General features: G+C 28.1%; 1 protein-coding gene across 2 annotated transcripts; it reads left to right on the top strand.

Moving 5' to 3' along the window:
* The first annotated feature begins 5029 nt into the window (after nt 1-5029).
* LOC114192016 (type IV inositol polyphosphate 5-phosphatase 3-like) lies at nt 5030-16101 on the top strand. Of its 2 annotated transcripts, XM_028081549.2 has the most exons (13): nt 5030-5093; nt 5181-5267; nt 11462-11564; nt 11737-11857; nt 11989-12051; nt 12153-12225; nt 12327-12431; nt 12559-13372; nt 14004-14185; nt 14384-14492; nt 15011-15150; nt 15358-15554; nt 15762-16101. In XM_028081549.2, exons 3-13 carry the CDS (start codon nt 11532-11534, stop codon nt 15779-15781), a joined length of 1857 nt encoding a protein of 618 aa, XP_027937350.1. In that variant the 5' UTR covers nt 5030-5093; nt 5181-5267; nt 11462-11531; the 3' UTR covers nt 15782-16101. The 2 variants fall into 2 exon arrangements, with proteins under 2 accessions (XP_027937350.1, XP_027937354.1); XM_028081553.2 differs by lacking the exons at nt 5030-5093; nt 5181-5267 and adding an exon at nt 11181-11378.
* The last annotated feature ends 2479 nt before the right edge of the window (nt 16102-18580 follow it).

Consider the following 18580-nt stretch of genomic DNA (forward strand, 5'->3'; position numbering starts at 1 on the left):
TTTTCGTCTATGATAGAAATAAAACTTCTAGATTTTTATTGAAATATCAACTTGTTATTTAAATTATAAAAGATTAAACATAACTAATTTATATACGAAATTGAATTTATCTTTGTTTCAAATTATTATATATTTTTGTTTTTGAATTTTAAAAGTGAATAGTAGAATTCTTTTAATCCAATTGTATTAACTTTTTTATGAGGGTTAATCTAATAAAATTTAATACCTTTTCGATCCTCATTTTCGTAGTGTTGGTTGCGGATGGTCCTCATTTTGATATAATGTTGCAAATGGTCATCATTTTTACGGAATGTTTAAAATGATCCTCATCTTCGCAATTCATGTTTTATTTTGTCCTTTTCTGTAACGCCGTTTAAATCATTAACGGAGCATTGTACAGGTGGCACGATTTGTATTAGGTTGTGTTAAGTGTAATGTACATATGACTAATTAACGTTAATTTTTTAATTTAGGATAAATTTTGCAATTAGGAAAATTTTTTCATCTTCAAAAAAAGGAAAAAAATAGATAAAGAATTCATTATCTATATATCTATATAAATATATATATTCTTTAATCATCTATTCATTACCTAATAAAAAATTGCATATATTCTTTAATCATCTAGGAAAAGTATATCTACAGATACCTAAATAGATCAAAGAAATATGTTATGTATCAGAATTTAGAAGAACACAATTTTGATCAAAGGAAAAGTATCTATCTCCAAAATAAATATGGGGGATAGATACTCATACAAATGAATCTTGTGTCAGGAACCAGATTTGAACTGGTGACACGAGGATTTTCAATCCTCTGCTCTACCAACTGAGCTGTCCCGACCATTCTTGAAACTTAATATTGTCTTTCTTGAGCTCGAGGAAGCAGTTAATACTTGTTATTTCATTATTGGATTGCACTTGCAGCTAATATTTTGCATGAGGCATCTGTATGCAAATTTTAGAAAAAAATTAAAGATACTCATGTGGAAGGCCGCTAGTAGCACACACCCAGTAGTTTGGGAAAAAGTGATGTTAACAATTAAAGAGTTCAATATTGATGCTTACAGATACCTTATTGTATACCTCTGCAATCCAATGATGAAATGATAAGTATTAGCTGCTTTCTCTGCAAATCCGAACTTAAGAAAGACGAAGATGAAAAAAATTGCCTTAATTGCAAAATTTCCCCTAAATTGAGAAATTAACGTTAATTAGTCATATGTATGGTACACGTAACACACCCTAATACAAACTGTGTCACTTGTACAATGCTCCGTTAATGATTTAAACGGCGTTACAGAATTGTGAAAATGAGGATCATTTTAAACATTCGATAAAAAATGATGATCATTTTAAACATTATGTCAAAATGAGGACCATCCGCAACAAACACTACGAAAATGAGGACCAAAAAGGTATTTAAACCTAGATTAAAAAAATTATATCTATTTATTTTTAAAATTTGAAATGTGTAAACGTTTGAAATAATAATAAATTTTAATTTTTTATGTAAAATTAGAGACTATTTAACCTTATATTTTTATTGGTTTATTCCTTTTTAATACCCACTATTTGAAGTTATTTAAAGTATTAACTTATAGTTTGTTGTATTTGTTTCCTTTTTCTAATATTTATTATGATTTTTCTTTAAAAAAAATGTGTAAGTTACACTTTGATTTGTTATATCTTCTCTCACTTGTTATATATATATATATATATATATATATATATATATATATATATATATATGTAAAGAAAGCGATGGTAAGTAATAAAGGCATAATATTGTGTTGCAGTGAAAAGTTGTGTAAAGGTTCATTTAAATATATTCCCAAATGAAAGAAATTTTACGTGAACTGATGGAAATTTTAATTATTTATTGTCATTTTAATTTCTAAAAACTCAATTATTTTTTATTATTTAAATTAAAATCAACATTTGTAATCTTTGTATTTTTGAAAAAAAACATGCTTTAATTTCTTTGTACAAATTTCTGAGAATCACTTTTAAAAAAGGGTAAAATAATTATTTAAATACTTGGGAGTTCAAAAAGAAACTGTGGAGGTGCATGAGAGAAGAACCCACTAGGTAAATTACAGTAAACCCAAAATTAAGTTTTTGGGCCTACACCTGTTGTCAAACAAACAAAAACAAAACAAAGAATCGAAAGCGTTATATATGCTTTTAGTTTGTGACCTTAAAAATATTTAAAAATAATTTATAAAAATATCATTTTAATTTCTATTAAACATATGTAATTATTATGTCAAACTTTTTTTTAGTAAATAAAGAAATTATATCACAAGTACTATTTGTCCCTTTTCTTCTCCAAGTGAAATCTGATTCCATCCATCTACATGGCTTCTTTAACTCTTTATATATATATAACGTCTTATTTTTTACTTTAGGGGAGGAATTATTATAGCCACTAACTTAAAAGGTAGTAGTATCAGAACCCGAGATACACTGACACTACATTCTAGAGTTTTGTAGATCATGCTTTAGAATTCATTTCTCTACTTTTATATCATGATTTTCCTTCTATTACGATTTTTTTTCCTTTTCTTACATTATAGATTTCAACAGACGAGTAATATAAAAGAAAATATTGACAAATAGAGAAAATAAGAAAAAGAAAAGAAAAGAAAAGAAAAAAGAGAAGAGAATTCGTTTGAAAATTAGTTCAGAATTTACTAATTAATGATAATATTTATTTATATTATAATTATAGTTTTGTATGTGCGAATGAAATTCTATATTTGTATTCATGACATTTTGACTCGGAAATAAATTAGTTAATAATGGTCACAAAAATTGGCATATAATCAAAAAAAAAAATCACAGTATTTAATAATTATTCACAATTGATAGATTAAAATAATTTGAACATACCAATTTCAATGTTAAAAACTTGTATCATCATAGAAATGTTGATTTGAAAACGCATCTCACTGATATAACAAGTGTTAAGTCAAATGCTCTCATTAGTAACAAGAAACGATATCAGCTAATCTTACCCTTAATTAAAATTTTAAAACACTTCCATTTTGGAGGAAGTGCAAACCTTCATTATTGACTTTGTCACATGTTATGTCTACGAATGCCACGATTACGGAAAACCATGACGTTTCTTTGAGGCACTTGGCAAGAGTTTACATATACACTAAATTAATTAATGGAATTAAGCATATGAAATATAATTAAATTATTATTTTTAAAACCCGAGGAATCATAAACATAAACAAAAAAGGGGTAAAGCTTAAACAACCAGGAAAGCTTTGCTGGCTTTGTGACACTTGTTAGTGATGATTTTTTTTTTTCCTTTCACTCGAAACTAATGAAAATAAATAAATATTTGCCGTTATGTCGAGGAATATGACAACTCCTCACTTTCTATTATGTCAAAATTATTATTTAATATCAATTATTTGAGGTAGACTATTCAATACAATTTTTCATAAGTTCAACTACATCATTTTTTTTTTGTCAGACAGGTATCACAAGAAACTTTTCCACCGCAAATATATGAAGGTTAAACTAATAATAGATGTTAAATGAATATTTTTAATGAATATCTATTTACATTTGAATATCATGGTATTTAATTTGATAACTATTATTACTTAATTTATCAACAAAAAAGTATTAACTATTTTAAAGTTATTTAAAATTCGATTATATATATATATATATATATATATATATATATATATATATATATATATATATATATATATGCATGTATATGTTATTTAGATCTGTAAAATTAAATTTGTTTTTAAAAAACTTAATTTTTTTATAACTTAGTAATTTATTTAAATTTACTTTCTTTAGAAAGATAAAACTTCTTTGTACTGATATTTTATTATGTAATTTTATTTTATTTATATTTTAACTTTTTATCTAACCTTGTATTATGAGAATTTACTTTTAAATAATATCTAAAATTAAAATAAAAAATAGTCATCAATATTTGTGGATATCACAAGAATAACAAAAATTTACTCTTTTTCGCACATTTTAAGCACTTACAGTGAGGTCCCCGTTGATGTTGAGATTGATAGTTATGATAGTTATGGAACATTGTATCTCAATTTGTGAAGTTTCGACCAAAATGTGTTTTAAAAATCCCAAAATTATATAATTAGTTTTGTTAATAAAAGTTTTTTAATGCTAATCATATAAGTAGATAATAAGTATTTGCTTCATCCATTAATTTTCTTTGATATTATATTACAATTGAAAGTCAATTTATATGAGAATTTCAAAATATTCCACAATTTTTTTTCAAACAAAATAAAATTGTTGCAAGAAATGGAAACTCCAACAGAAACTTGTATAATTATCATAAAATTGTTTGTCGAATCAAGCATTTATTATTAGACTAAAAGTTATTGTTGTTAATTTGTGCATAACTTTACATTTTATTTATTTATTTAAGAGTTTTAAGGTTTAAGCATCACAATTTGATTGTAATTTAATCATTTGATTATCGTCACAGAATAATTGATAGTATCTTACAACAATCTTTTCCTCAATAATTGTCTCACTCAAAATTTTATTCTGAAATTGTGACTTAATCTACCTAATCTTCATCACGAGATAATTGTAGATTACCGAAAAACACAGTATAATTTAAACACAAATTCAATCATATAAAAAAAATTGTGACCATTTTTAATCTAAAATTTTAAAATAATAAATTTACAAATCTTTATTTTTATATAATATTTTATTTTTTTTATTTTTACTTAATGTAAAACTTATTCTTAATCTTAGATTTCTAACATTATTTCTCTGAATTCCTTTCCTTGCCTGGTGCTGACATCATGCGAGAGATACCTCTATATTTTGTTCAAACAAAAACTACCACACATTTATTTTTAATTAATTTTTCTGGATTTACATTCGGCGCCTATGACACAAAGCAAAGCCACGTGTACCAGCAGCCTCTAGTCAAATCGACAAGATGTTGAAAGAAAGAGATGTTCCCACTCCGTTCCTTATATTCATGAGTCAATAATTAAGCAAAACATTTTCTTCCGACACACAATAAACATACGCAAGAGAGAAAACACTGGACCGACAAGAGTAAGGTTCTTTTTTCTCTCTATTTATATGTAAAGTTTTTTCTTCAATTAAGCTTAAGCACAATATAAGTTTTTCGTTTTCCTGAAGAAGCCGGAAAGTGATGATAGCATCAGCAGCAGAATCAGAAGCAGCAACTACACTTCCTCAGTCTGTAACTTAATCTCGTGTACAGAGGTACGATGTTACTTTTCTCCGTTTTCTTCATCATAATCTTTTCGCTTTTTATCAGTTTATCTGTCTGTAAAACAATTAATGAATACGTGATTGAATATGGAAAATACGACTTTTGTTCTTCCACCAACAATGTCATTTAATTCCAGATTTTATACAAACTTCGCGGACCCTGTTAATTGCCTACCTAATTTATTCTTATACAGATTTTATAGAGAACACTTTTTTAGAAAAGAAAACTAAAAATTATTATTATTATTAAAATACACAAAAAAATAAATACATAAATATCTCCTCTATCGTAAACTTTTATAAGAGAGGAGATATACAAAAAACATTAAGTTTTCATAACAAGCTAGATCGTCGGTTTGTCTAAATTTGGTGCGGTTAATCTTATCCTTTTGTGGGGTTTACATTTCGAGACCACTTGTGAGTTTATTTCAAACATTATGAAATTCTCTTTTGAATATAATAAACATAGCGACAATATATATGAAATGTTTTTTATTAATTAAATAAGTTAAATGATGTATTAAATTTATAGCGATGATATATATTTGAAAGCATTAAATTTATCTTTAATATATTAATATATATGTATTGTCGCATAAATCTATAAATATTATATTTTAAAATAAATATAATATGTATGTCACATCTTATATTTTAAAATTTTTAATAAAATACACGAAATAGAAAAAAAAATAATTAAGCTAATTTATGATTGCTTTTATTATTTTCTCAAAAATATTATCAATAATTAATTATATGTTTTATTTTATAAATAAACAACACTTATTTAGTTAAGCATATAAATTATTAGGATTTAAATCTTTAACTATTAACCTATATGAAAAATGGGATGACAAACATAATAAGTGTTGGTTAGTTTTAGTAGTTGGTCTCTTATGATGATCCGTTTTCGGGTTTCTTGATCAGTCCACAAAGACAATTTTTAAAAAAAAATTACATTAATCTTATTTTAACTTTTACATTATTTTTTATCTATGAGTCTAATATTTATAACAAAATTAAAATAATTGAAGAACATGAAATTAAGATCCACATTAATTAAATATATTAAAGTTAAATAAAAAAGTATAAAAAAATCATTCTCTAACTTCCTAATAAATTATAACAATTAATGAATATTAAATACGCGTAAATGTAAAAATATCGACTAATGAATTTAAACTTGAATCAATCAAATGATCGACAAAATCAAATAAAAATTAAAGTTTTGTCTTTTATATATTAAAATATAATAATTTTTCTAGAGTTACGTGAATCGATCTATCTCATTATGTTATTAATTCACGTGAATCGTAGAATACGCAATATAAATCTAATGGTAAACAAATTAAAATACTTAATGTCTTATGCACCTTTTATTAAGTTCAACAAGTTGAACTCGTACCTTTTTACTAAGACTAGTACTACAAAACAAGAAATCTATTGCTGATTTGAAATTTGTCGAAAACATAAAGAGTTTGTGAATAATCAACTTTTATCAACAAATCAAAATTCGTCACTAAAAAAGCAGTTAGTAATATTTACCAACATTTTTTATATCTGTTGATAATTATCAAAAGTAATTACTCAAATCCAAGCGACAACATGTCCAGTAGCTTTCGATCAAAGTCACTCCGATGACCTTCTAAATTTGTGATTTGAAATTAAGAATAAGTGACATTAATCATAACCTTTAGTCTAATTGATTGGGCGAAAAAAGTGGGATATGAGTTTCACCCCTCTCGTGTTAGTTGGACCCCTGTAATGTTTTGCGTTTAGAAAGAAAGAGAAATAATATGAAATGTTAATTTAATTTTGTCTAATAATTTACTGATGGAACAATCCAGATATTAAATTTCACTCAACAATTTCAAATATAAATTTCCAGATATTAAATGCATACATATCTTTCTTTTATAAAGGTTCAGGGTGATCATATCATATATACCACAAAAGAAAGCCAAGGTTCATTTTAGATAAAATTAATCTAGAGACAGGGTTGTCTTTTTCATTATAATTTTACTTTTAAATTACTGTATATCAAAAATAAAACACCAACATAAGTCCGATCAATATATTATGGTGGTTTGCAAATATAAAACTACCGGTGTAAATTATAAAAAGTACTATCTTAAAAGTATAATTTATAACATTAGTATTATTTTTAAATGTCAAGTTTATTTGTCAATTTTAAAAGCAACCTTTAAAGATAACAAAGCTGAGAAAGTTATATCTTTACGAATTTGGTGCGAGTACACGAATAAATGAGTTATATCTTTATCAATAATTGTCCCACCCACTCTTGTTCAGTTCTTCGCGATCACCCGTAGTTGTGGGTTTCATTAGTAGTTTATTATATTTATGGGTTTTTAAAACTGAAGTAAATAAAATATATATAATCTATACTTTTTCTCTTATTTTTTGTATGGAGCATTAGCGACAGCCTTTTTATCACTTCTGTATTTTATTTTTTTTTCTCATGTAATTATAAATTAAATTTACAGTAAAAACAGTTATTATAAAAAACTTAGTGCCTACAATTTTTTAACAACAAGTAATATATATAATATATATAATAAATATAAGGATTAGAATTAAAAATAATAAAGGATAGTTATATTATATTTTCGTAAAAGCTCTATGAATAGTTACAATTATTATATACACTACACAGTAATAACTTGTATTACATGTATTATTTTATTTATGATTATTATTTAAATATTAGATTCCATATACAAAACTCATAATCTCATCATAAAGGTTAAGTGAAATTAATTTAATATGTTTAGGTTGGATTAAGTGGTCAAAATACCCGAACCCATAAATATTGTTCTCTCTAACTTGCACAAACTCATTAACATAGGCATGTCATGAATGAATACGAATCATTTGTTAAACTTTTATGTTCGTTACAACAATTTAGAATTTTTAATGTGTGATGAAACACAAATATTGCCTTAATAATCGAAATTAATGGGTTCCTCAAAATTAGGACCCCTTATCCTTTCCAAACCAAAATACTCCTTCAATTGTGGATATTCCAAATAAAGTTGATAAAAAAAAAAATCTCATAATAACTCAAACAAAACATGAACATGTGATTTTTCTTTTTGGCTACAAATTAGACACACACTCTTCTCTCATGTGATTACATGAATATATACACACCTTTCAAATTCAATTACTCAGCCAGCTACCTCAAAGTTTTATAGATTCATCATTATTATTTTTATTTTTATTATTATTATTATTATTACATCATAACCAATTATGTGCAATTATGCGAGACATTTGTGTTTTCCACTATAAAAGAGGTAGAGTGCTACAGAAACAAAAGAACAAAAAAGTGACGACAAATATGGTCTTTTATCTGAAACACAATTTGATCAGTTTTGTTACCTAAAAATCTAAGTGTTTGGGCCAATTTTGTTTTGGGAACGAATGGCTTGGTGCTTATGGATATGAAAAAAATGATTGGGTGTGGGACATATCCAAGTCAATGTCTGAACATGATATGCATGTGCCTCCTTGAAGATGATAATAGAAATGAGAACAAAATATTTACACCACTATCCCATTTTCTCCATCAATGGAACTTTTGTTTTTACGAATTTTTAAAAATTCTATTTTAAATAAAAATAAAAATTTTAAACTTTTTAGTTTGTTTTTCTCCTTTTATTTTCAAGATTCGAAACGAAGGTAAGGTATGTCACGTCGTCTTAATTTGCATATTATCGATCAAATTTAAATTTCATATTGTTAGTTGTATTATTATAACTTTTAATTATTATTATTATTACTGTATATGTATTAATGATGAAAAATTAAAATAATGTTGAAAACATGTTGGGATATGTTTTAAGAAATAAAATTTGCATCAATTCATAAATTAAACTATAAGAATCGATTTGTTTTATAAAATAATAATAATGAACCTTAGCAGCCTTGGCGGAACCACATTGGACTAACAAGTTGCCACCGAAGCTCATTTCACCTGAGCAAAGTCCTATAACACTAATAAACTTTTACACAAAATAATTAACTCAATTTTTTTTTTAACATTTTAATTTTTTTTAACCTATTTTTTAATTCATGAATTCAATTATCCTTCGATTATCTATTTTAATTTTATTGTAGTAATATGATGTTATGATGTAAAGATGATTTCAGTTATATATTAAAAATAGATTAAAAAAATAATCAAAGTATTATTATTTTTAAAAAAAATACAAAACAGAATTCTGATGCGAACATTTTTTTTTTCAATGTAAATAAATTAAAAATAAAATGATTTCAAAGAACATAAAAAGAAAATGAAAAATAATTCCAACTAGAGAGACTAAAATTTTCTGATCTTCCATTCAAACTACTACGTATAGGTGCATTAAAGTTTCTGGTCCTCTGCAATAATTTTCTGGGTACTTTACTTTTTATTCATCGTACGCTTTCTTTCTTCTTTTTCTGAATTTGAAGCGTAAACAAAAGAAAGTAGATGTCAGAAAGTGAATTTTTAGTTAAATATATATTTAATTTGATTTGAATTAATCAAGGTTTAACATGTGAATTTGAAGTTAAGGCCTACCATTGTAACATTGTCAGTGGTCTCTTTAAATTTAAAGGCAATCATAAACACCATTAATATAATAATGCAGCATATATAATATAGCTATTCAAAAGATGATCATAGTCCATTTGGAAACAGAAATGATTATTACAGAGAATTAATGAATGAAAACATGTTTAAAATACGAATGTTCTTTCTTTCAACAACCTTAATTTATCATTGAAAAAACGGGCATTGCACTGTAACTCTTATTTTACAACTTCCACTCATTCCAAATTTGAATAACAAAGATGGCTTTTCCCATTTCAGTCGCTTTTTCTAGGAAATTTAATATTCTCACTTCTAGAACAAATTTTATTATGATATTATAATTTAATAATATATTAAAAAAACTTATCTGAGACATTCTCCAATTTTTCTTTTTACAACTGCTGGTTGGTACCTTCATTGAAAGCTGGGGTCGAGGGATTGTGTTACCTGTGATGTGATTCAATTATTTCTTCGTCGTGTGCGTCCATTTCATCTCATCATGAGTTATCTTTTTTGGCATTTTCTTAGTCCATTTTCAACCAATTAGGTTGAAGAAGAATGCAACACTAATTTGCCCTTTCACCAAAGACTCACCCATTGATTGGTTGGTTGCTTTTCACGCGGTCTATTAATTAATCCACATATGATGAATGTGGAAAAAAGTTAACATAATTTAACTGGATCAATCAGTGTCAATTATACCTGAAGACTTGTGGATCAACAGTGTTGATTGCTGCGAAACAGGGTATTATGATTTAATCCACCCTCGTAAAGATTAGTATTTATCTCTCTGTTTTCTTTTTCTCTTTAATAAAAGTTTCTTCGTTTACTTCACTCAAGGGTTACCTTAGAAAACATATTTAAGACTTCTCAAGGAAGAAAGTCAGTTTTTTTATTCAAATAAAACAATAATTCGAGTTTAATTAGTTAATCTTGAACCATGAAATGATTAATAGAATTTAATGGGAAACATACACATAGTTTATTAATGAATTGGCTTGTCGTATATAATGTTTTTTTATGTAAGATCTGTCTCCATGGCATGCCACGTGTTGTGGAGGTTTGACATGTGCGAGTATGGTTGATCTTATTTATTAGGACAACCTCCAACTGGCAACCTGTTAATGTCAGCAACTTGCTAATGTCCCGTGATTTTGGCCACGGACCCGCATTTTTCCATCTTTCTTTGGATACACGACGAACATGAATTAAACTATTATTATTTTTTAAAATTTTTGTATGAATGCGAAATAGATTAATATGAGCCACTAGATAAACGATCCAATGATGTCATTTTTCGACTGAATTGGATCCTCTTTACTTATGGAATAATCTCTAATGGTGTGGTAAACAGTAGTGTTTGTTTTTCACTCCAAGAACTCTATGTGAAAGTAAACAATAATTGTCAAAATAAATACCTGTAATTATTACTCTACAAGAAAAAAGAAACGTAAGAAAAACCCAGTTTTGCTGCTTCAATATCAACTATTCACTGTTTCCACTTGGTAATAATTCGACAACGTTAGCAACTGCTGTGATGTGTTTTATTTTTATTTTTTATGTTCCCATCTTACCTATCTATTTGCAGGTACCTCAGTTCAGTTTCTGCCTTCACTTTCTCATTCTGCTTCATCCACATATAGGCAATCGTAACAGTGATGAAGCAAGGATCAGCAACAAACAACCAACAGGTACTGTGTTTATGTCTGTGGGTGTGTCTTCTCTGAAGTTGTGCATGGCTTGTTTCTGCATGCTTGTACGAGTTGTGTTTAGTGTGTTGGGGTTAGTTGGTGTTGGGAAAATGAGGCAGTGTGCAAAGGGATTGGGCTGAAATGGGCTTTTTTGGGTTGGTGTTGCATGCAGCTCTTGTGGGCTAGAGTGGTTATGCGGAAATGGTTTAACATGAGCAGCAACGAGCCAGATTACAGTGCTGACCCTGATGATGATAATGAGGATGACCCTGAGACTGACTCAGACAATGAAGGTGAGTCTCTACAACTATCTTTCGACTGTTTTAAATATCTTCGTGTTTGTGTGTCTCTGCGTGTGGGTTGAATTTTCTTAGAATCTGAAAATTGATTATGCCAAAATTGATTTTGCTATCTGTGTATGCAGGGTGGGGAAAACAGACACGTTCTGGGGACAGCAGAGGGGAACAAGCTCCAATTGGGACAAATGGTTATTTAATTTTTTCCTTCTCATATATGCAATTGCAGAGATTGGTATGATGTTTTCCCTGTTTGTTTTTATCAACCGTCTAAATATCTAATGAACTGCAGAATTTCTTCCAAGGTTAAGGAGGCAAAAGTCGTTAACTTTTAGGTCTGAATATATAAACAAGAAGGAACTGAGGTGAGGCACAAGTCTTGTGTTGATTTAGAAACAGAAGACTCTAAATGCTATGAATTGCTCAATTCCTTTCATCTGGATTCTGATGAATATTTGTCTCTCAGAGTATGTGTTGGAACATGGAATGTTGGTGGAAGGCTTCCACCTGATGATCTTGATATTGATGATTGGCTACGCATTAACGAACCAGCTGATATCTATGTTCTTGGGTAAGCTGTTTTGTTTTCGGTCAGAATCAATATATTTTCTTTATACAAAAATTTTACTCTTCTTGCAAACGAATACTTGTCCCACTTGTTTAATCAGAACATAGCATAACACATTATAATGCCCCAGTCTTCAGGAGATTGTACCATTAAATCCTGGTAACATTTTTGGTGCTGAAGATACTCGACCAGTACCAAAATGGGAGAACATTATTCGAGATACACTGAATAGAGTTAGACCAAAAGCACCAAAGATGAAATCCTTCAGTGATCCTCCGTCTCCATCAAAATTTAAGCCATCAGATGATGTGGCGGACATAGAAGAGGAAATTTTACTTGAAAGCGATAGTGACGTTGGTGAGGAAGTCCTTACGGTGGATGAAGATCACAACGTGTTTGATGGAGGGACAGATAAGCCAAGCGCAGAACAAGAAGTCTTGGCTTCAGATGCTGCTCATATTGGCAATGATTTACAGAGACAGGTTTCTGATGGAAGGAGGCTGAGTAGGCTAAATCATTTCCGTGACGAAAATGTGTCCCAGAAAACGGAAACACCATCTTCTCAACAGACCAGTAAACTATCCAGAATGATTAGTAGTTCTGAAAGGATTGGTTTGAGTTGGCCAGAGCCACCACTGCATTTGCTATCTCAAACATTGAGTAAACCAACTTCTTTTAAATCTATCAGATCCTTTTCAGCAACAAAGTCTTTCAGAACATGCCATTCTTTCAAGCCAACCATGGATGACATAAGTTCTCTTGCTGAAATCGACCTTGAAGCTTTGATGAAGCGGAAAAGGAGATCATCATATGTAAGGATAGTGAGCAAACAGATGGTTGGGATTTTCATCACCATATGGGTTCGTCGTAGCTTGCGTAAACATATTCAGAATTTGAAGGTCTCAACTGTTGGTGTCGGTGTTATGGGCTATATTGGTAACAAGGTCTTTATCCCTTTCTTTAGAATATCTGTTTTTTTTTTTTTTGCAGCTTGACTTCGCAATGTTTGGTTGCTAAATCATTACATTATCATTATCTCAGAACCCTTTTTCTTGTTCCTTTCGTTACATAAAGTTTTCTGCATTACTCGCTTGCCATATATTAGGCTCTTGTATAATTTTTGGCATCAATTGTGGACTACCACTGCCACATAAAGTAATATATTGTGTGGTTGATATATGGTGTGGGCACCAATCAATGGTGGCGCTTTCGTTTTACTGATTATCTCATTCAGTGATTCCACTATGTTGTAATCATTAGTGTTTGGCAAACAAGTTAACCAACTATTTAGTGTAACTTTTAGTGAAGATATTTTGGACTCTTTGAACAAGTTTCTTTGTAAGTATTTTAACAGAGAAAAATAAGAAGAAAGAAAAAAAAATGAAATGACTTTCTTCATTATCCATAAACTAATTATTAGAAACTTTTTCACACAATTTATTTTTCTCAATGAGGAGTATTTATGGAGAAACTTGTTTTTGTTGAAGGTGATTATATTGGAAATATTGGGTGATCCTGATATCTATCAGTGTTGATGTGATTATTAGATGATAAGAAACTTTCAAAACTTTTCAGGGATCTGTATCTATCAGCATGTCTATATACCAGACACTGTTTTGTTTCATATGCACCCACCTTACGGCAGGTGAAAAGGAAGTAGATGAACTTAAAAGAAATGCTGATGTTCGCGAAATACATCAAAGAACCCAATTTCCTCTTGCTGATATTGGAGTTCCCAGAAAGATCCTTGATCATGAGTGAGTGAATGTTTTACATACCAAGATAAACTAAAAGGATGATTATTAGACTTTTCAATGGGATTGTTTTCATGATGATTATTCCTTTAATTCTTTTGACTGGATGCTTTAATTCTGGATGCTTTAATTCTGTACTTACAAATTTGGCCTAAAAGAACTATAACCACTTGATTGATTCCAATTATCTGCACTTTGCAGAAGAATAATTTGGTTGGGTGATCTGAATTATCGTATCAACTTGTCATATGAGAAAACAAGAGACTTTATCTCAAAAAAGCAATGGTCAAAATTGATTGAGAAAGACCAGGTAACAGTTTCTGATATACTCTTACTCGATGTTTATATGTGCAACAAGTATTCCCAAAAGAACAATTATATTAAAATTTATTTTTTTCAAACTATTGTTTACACTATTTGTTAGAAATCTATGTCAATTTACAGTTTATAAGTAAATACATAGCTCATCTTATAAGCTGATTTTATGAAGTTGAGTTAGGTTTGAAATTCATCTTAATACTACTCTGCTTTGGGACCATTTTGAGAGATTTGATGTAAATAAAACTGCATAGTGATGATATTTTAATCTCGTATCCTTGTTGTAACATAGATAACGTGTTCAAATGACAACAGTATCCAATAATCATGCACATGTGGAACTGTTAGTTGTAAATTCTCAATGCATGCTTCCAAGTTGAAGCAAGTTATCCATGGCGTGTTTCATTTTGGTACCATGAAATTGATTAATGTTGAAAACCAGCATAAAAAATGAACTTAAGTGATGAGGTCGTGGTAGCTGTGTATTTTATTGACATCTTATTATGACAGCTTACAAAAGAACTGGAGAAAGGTGTATTTCGTGGTTGGTCAGAAGGTGCATTAAACTTCCCACCAACTTATAAGTATGAGATTAATTCAGAGAAATACTATGGAGAAGACCCAAAGGTTGGGAGGCGAATACCATCATGGTATGTTTCAATTTATTTTAACTCAGATTTTGCTTCATGTTACTGTCTGTTTATATATTTATGATTTAATTGTCTTTTTTTCTCTTAATAATTAGAAAAGCACTTAATATGGTGTATTGACCAATCTCTTAATTAACCACTCTTGTTGGCAAAATCTTTCTTTATATTTAAATGATTTTGCTTTGTAAAATTTGCGATTACTTTCAGGTGTGATCGTATTCTTTCTTACGGCTTGGGAATGAGATTACTTAGATATGGAAGGACTGAACTCAAATTTTCAGACCACAGACCAGTGACGGCCACATACATGGCAGAGGTTGAGGTGTTCTCTCCAAGGAAGCTGCAGAAAGCCCTGACTTTCACTGATGCAGAGATTGAAAATGAAGAAGTCATGGCAAATTTAGGTATAGTTGAACTTAAAAGTATCACATTGAGTTAAGTTAAGTTTGAAGTACATCTCTTAACATGGTATCAGAGTCATCACATAGATCCTATCCTAACAAAATAATTATCTTTTGGAGACTTGATTTTCTTTTATTAACATGAATATAATGAAAATCTATAAAATAGTACTCCTGACATATGTTTTTTGTTCACAATCTCTGGTGCAGAGACACTGTACGAGTTCTGAAGTATCTATTGAATTTGAAGGAACACAATGGTAGCGATTGCAATTGGATTTTTCATTTTCTTTTTATTTTCACTTAACATTTTACAGAAAACAGTGTATGATTTTTGTAAAGCATATGATGAATAAGATGTAAATGTTGTTGATAAATTGGGTATACGTATACCCAATTCACATGAATCAGCTTAACAGTGAGGGTTTGGATTAGTTTGCGTAAAGTTACAAACTTCACTGCACTAAAAAGAAGATTGCTGCAGGGTGATTAATGAAAAAATTTCTGTATGCTTATAAAAATAAACAGAATGCAGATATGTGTTAGATCAGTGTCAGGCATTTTCCAGATTTAGTTTAGTTGAGTGCGGTTCCAACACGCAATCAGGTGATACATATGCAGAATGCATAAGATAAACTTTCGTGTGTTTTCTCATTGCTATTAATAAAAATGATTTTGTTTGTTATATGAAAGAATTTTATACTTTTTGTTGTTATCAAAGATGAGTACTATATTCATGAATTACAAGACTTAAAGATTGTGGTCAGTTTTGGTTTTTTGCTACATCCCTTTAATAATTTAATTATGGTAGAATATTTTCATCGATGTTTCAGTATCAAGAGTTTCGATCAGATACGATAACTAATTGAATACCAATTTCATAATATATATATACGATAACTAACAAGTTCTTTCTTGAATTATAGTAATATATATATAGATATATTATATTTGTATTTTATCATTATTTATGTAATGGGAAAGAGAAAGATTAGGTTTGACAAAGTAGCAATGGGATTGTGATGGTTGAGATCCCCTAGCATGTTGGTACTTGATTGTGTACATAGATTGTTATTTTTGTAATTTTTATTTGACATTTATTTATACACAAATTATTGGTCTATTTTACATTTATTTACATAGGCTTTGTATTGTGTGGTGTGGAAGAAGGAGGATGACTTGCGTTGGATAAAATAAGAGTATAGTTGTGATTGATGGAACACATTATCATATTAATATCTAAAGTGTGTTTTTGAATTTTAAATTTTAAAATGAAAATATGTATTTAATAACATTAAAATTTAATATTAATTTTAATTTATTAAAATAAAATATCCCTGATAAAGAAATGTAGCCGTCTCTACTTTTGGTTATATATAAAGAGAAATTATTTTTTAGGTTAAAATACCTTTTTGTCCTAATTTTTGTCAAATTTTTGTAAATAAGTCTTAATTTTGGTTTTGTGTTCAAATAGGTCCCAATTTTCGTCAATTTTGTTCAATTAGGTCTTTTTTTGCTAACACTGTTTAAATCATTAATGGCCCTGAACAGTGACTGTCACGTGTCACTTCGTGGTTTTTTTGAATTTTTTTTATTTTTATTTTTATTTTTTTTAATTTTTTTTAAAATTTTGTTAATTTTTTTTAAAATGTACACGTGTCAACCTAGGAGTGTGCCACGTTTCACTTCGTGGTTTTTTTGAATTTTTTCTGAATTTTTTTAAAAAAATTTTAATTTTTTTTTAAATTTTTTTTTAAATGTCCACGTGTCAACCCAGTAGCGTGCCATGTGTCAAAGTCAATATTCTAAATTCAATTTGGTCCCTATATTTGTTATTTTTGTTCAATTAGGTCCCAATTTTTGTTAACATTAACCAATTTGGTCCCTCTCCAAATTAAAACCAAATTTAATTTTTATATTAAAATTCATATTTTTTATTAAATATCTTTATATAATATATTAAAATTCACATCATTATAACTTTGATATAAAAATTAAATATGGTCACATCTTCTATAGAGACCAAATTGGTTAATCTTAACAAAAATTAGGATCTAATTGAACAAAAATAACAAATATAGGGACCAAATTGAATATAGAATATTGACTTTGACACGTGGCACACTACTAGATTGACACGTGGACATTTAAAAAATAATTCAAAAAAAATACAAAAAAAATTCAAAAAAATAAAATTAAAAATTAAAAAAAAACCACAAAGTGACATGTGACACACTCCTGAGTTGACACGCGTACATTTAAAAAAATTTTAAAAAAAATTAAAAAAATTAAAAATAAAAATAAAAAAAAATTCAAAAAAACCACGAAATGACACGTGACAGTCACTGTTCATGGCCGTTAATGATTTAAACGGTGTTAGCAAAAAAGGACCCAATTGAACATAATTGATGAAAATTAGGACCTATTTGAACACAACACCAAAATTAGGACTTATTTGAAAAAACTTGACGAAAATTGAGAGCAAAAAAGTATTTTAACCTATTTTTTATAACTATTGTGGGCAAGTTTTCTTTACAATTTTATCTTTATAATTATTACATTAACTCTTTTGTTACTTTTTTTCTTAGTTATGTAATAAAAATGTAAAGACACAATGACAAAAATATATAATAATAAATTAAAGTTACTGTTGTAAATTTATAAGGGAATATGTTGATACTCCTTAAAAAATTATAATCATTTGACAATTCAATATATTAATATTTTAATATAAATAATTAAGATATATATATACTATTAGGATATTTTGTAAAATGAATGTACTTTGTCTTATGTTGTGTCAAAGTATATTTTTTTATAAAATCAGGGTGTTTTCTTTTTCGGTTCGCTTATGCCTTTTCTTTTTCTTATAATCCTATTATGAATTTTGTCGTAGAAAAAAAATAAATCAGTTTTTATTTTATTTTCAAGTAATAATAAATTTAAACTTTAAATAACCAATTATTCCACAAAAACAAAATCTATTTATTTTTATCCTGTAAACAAATTAGAATACACAGTTTGAAGAA

The sequence above is a fragment of the Vigna unguiculata genome, chromosome 7, assembly GCF_037176805.1.
Source record: "Vigna unguiculata cultivar grain cowpea cultivar isolate G323 ecotype 2 chromosome 7, ASM3717680v1, whole genome shotgun sequence".
NCBI classification, from domain to species: Eukaryota; Viridiplantae; Streptophyta; class Magnoliopsida; order Fabales; family Fabaceae; genus Vigna; species Vigna unguiculata.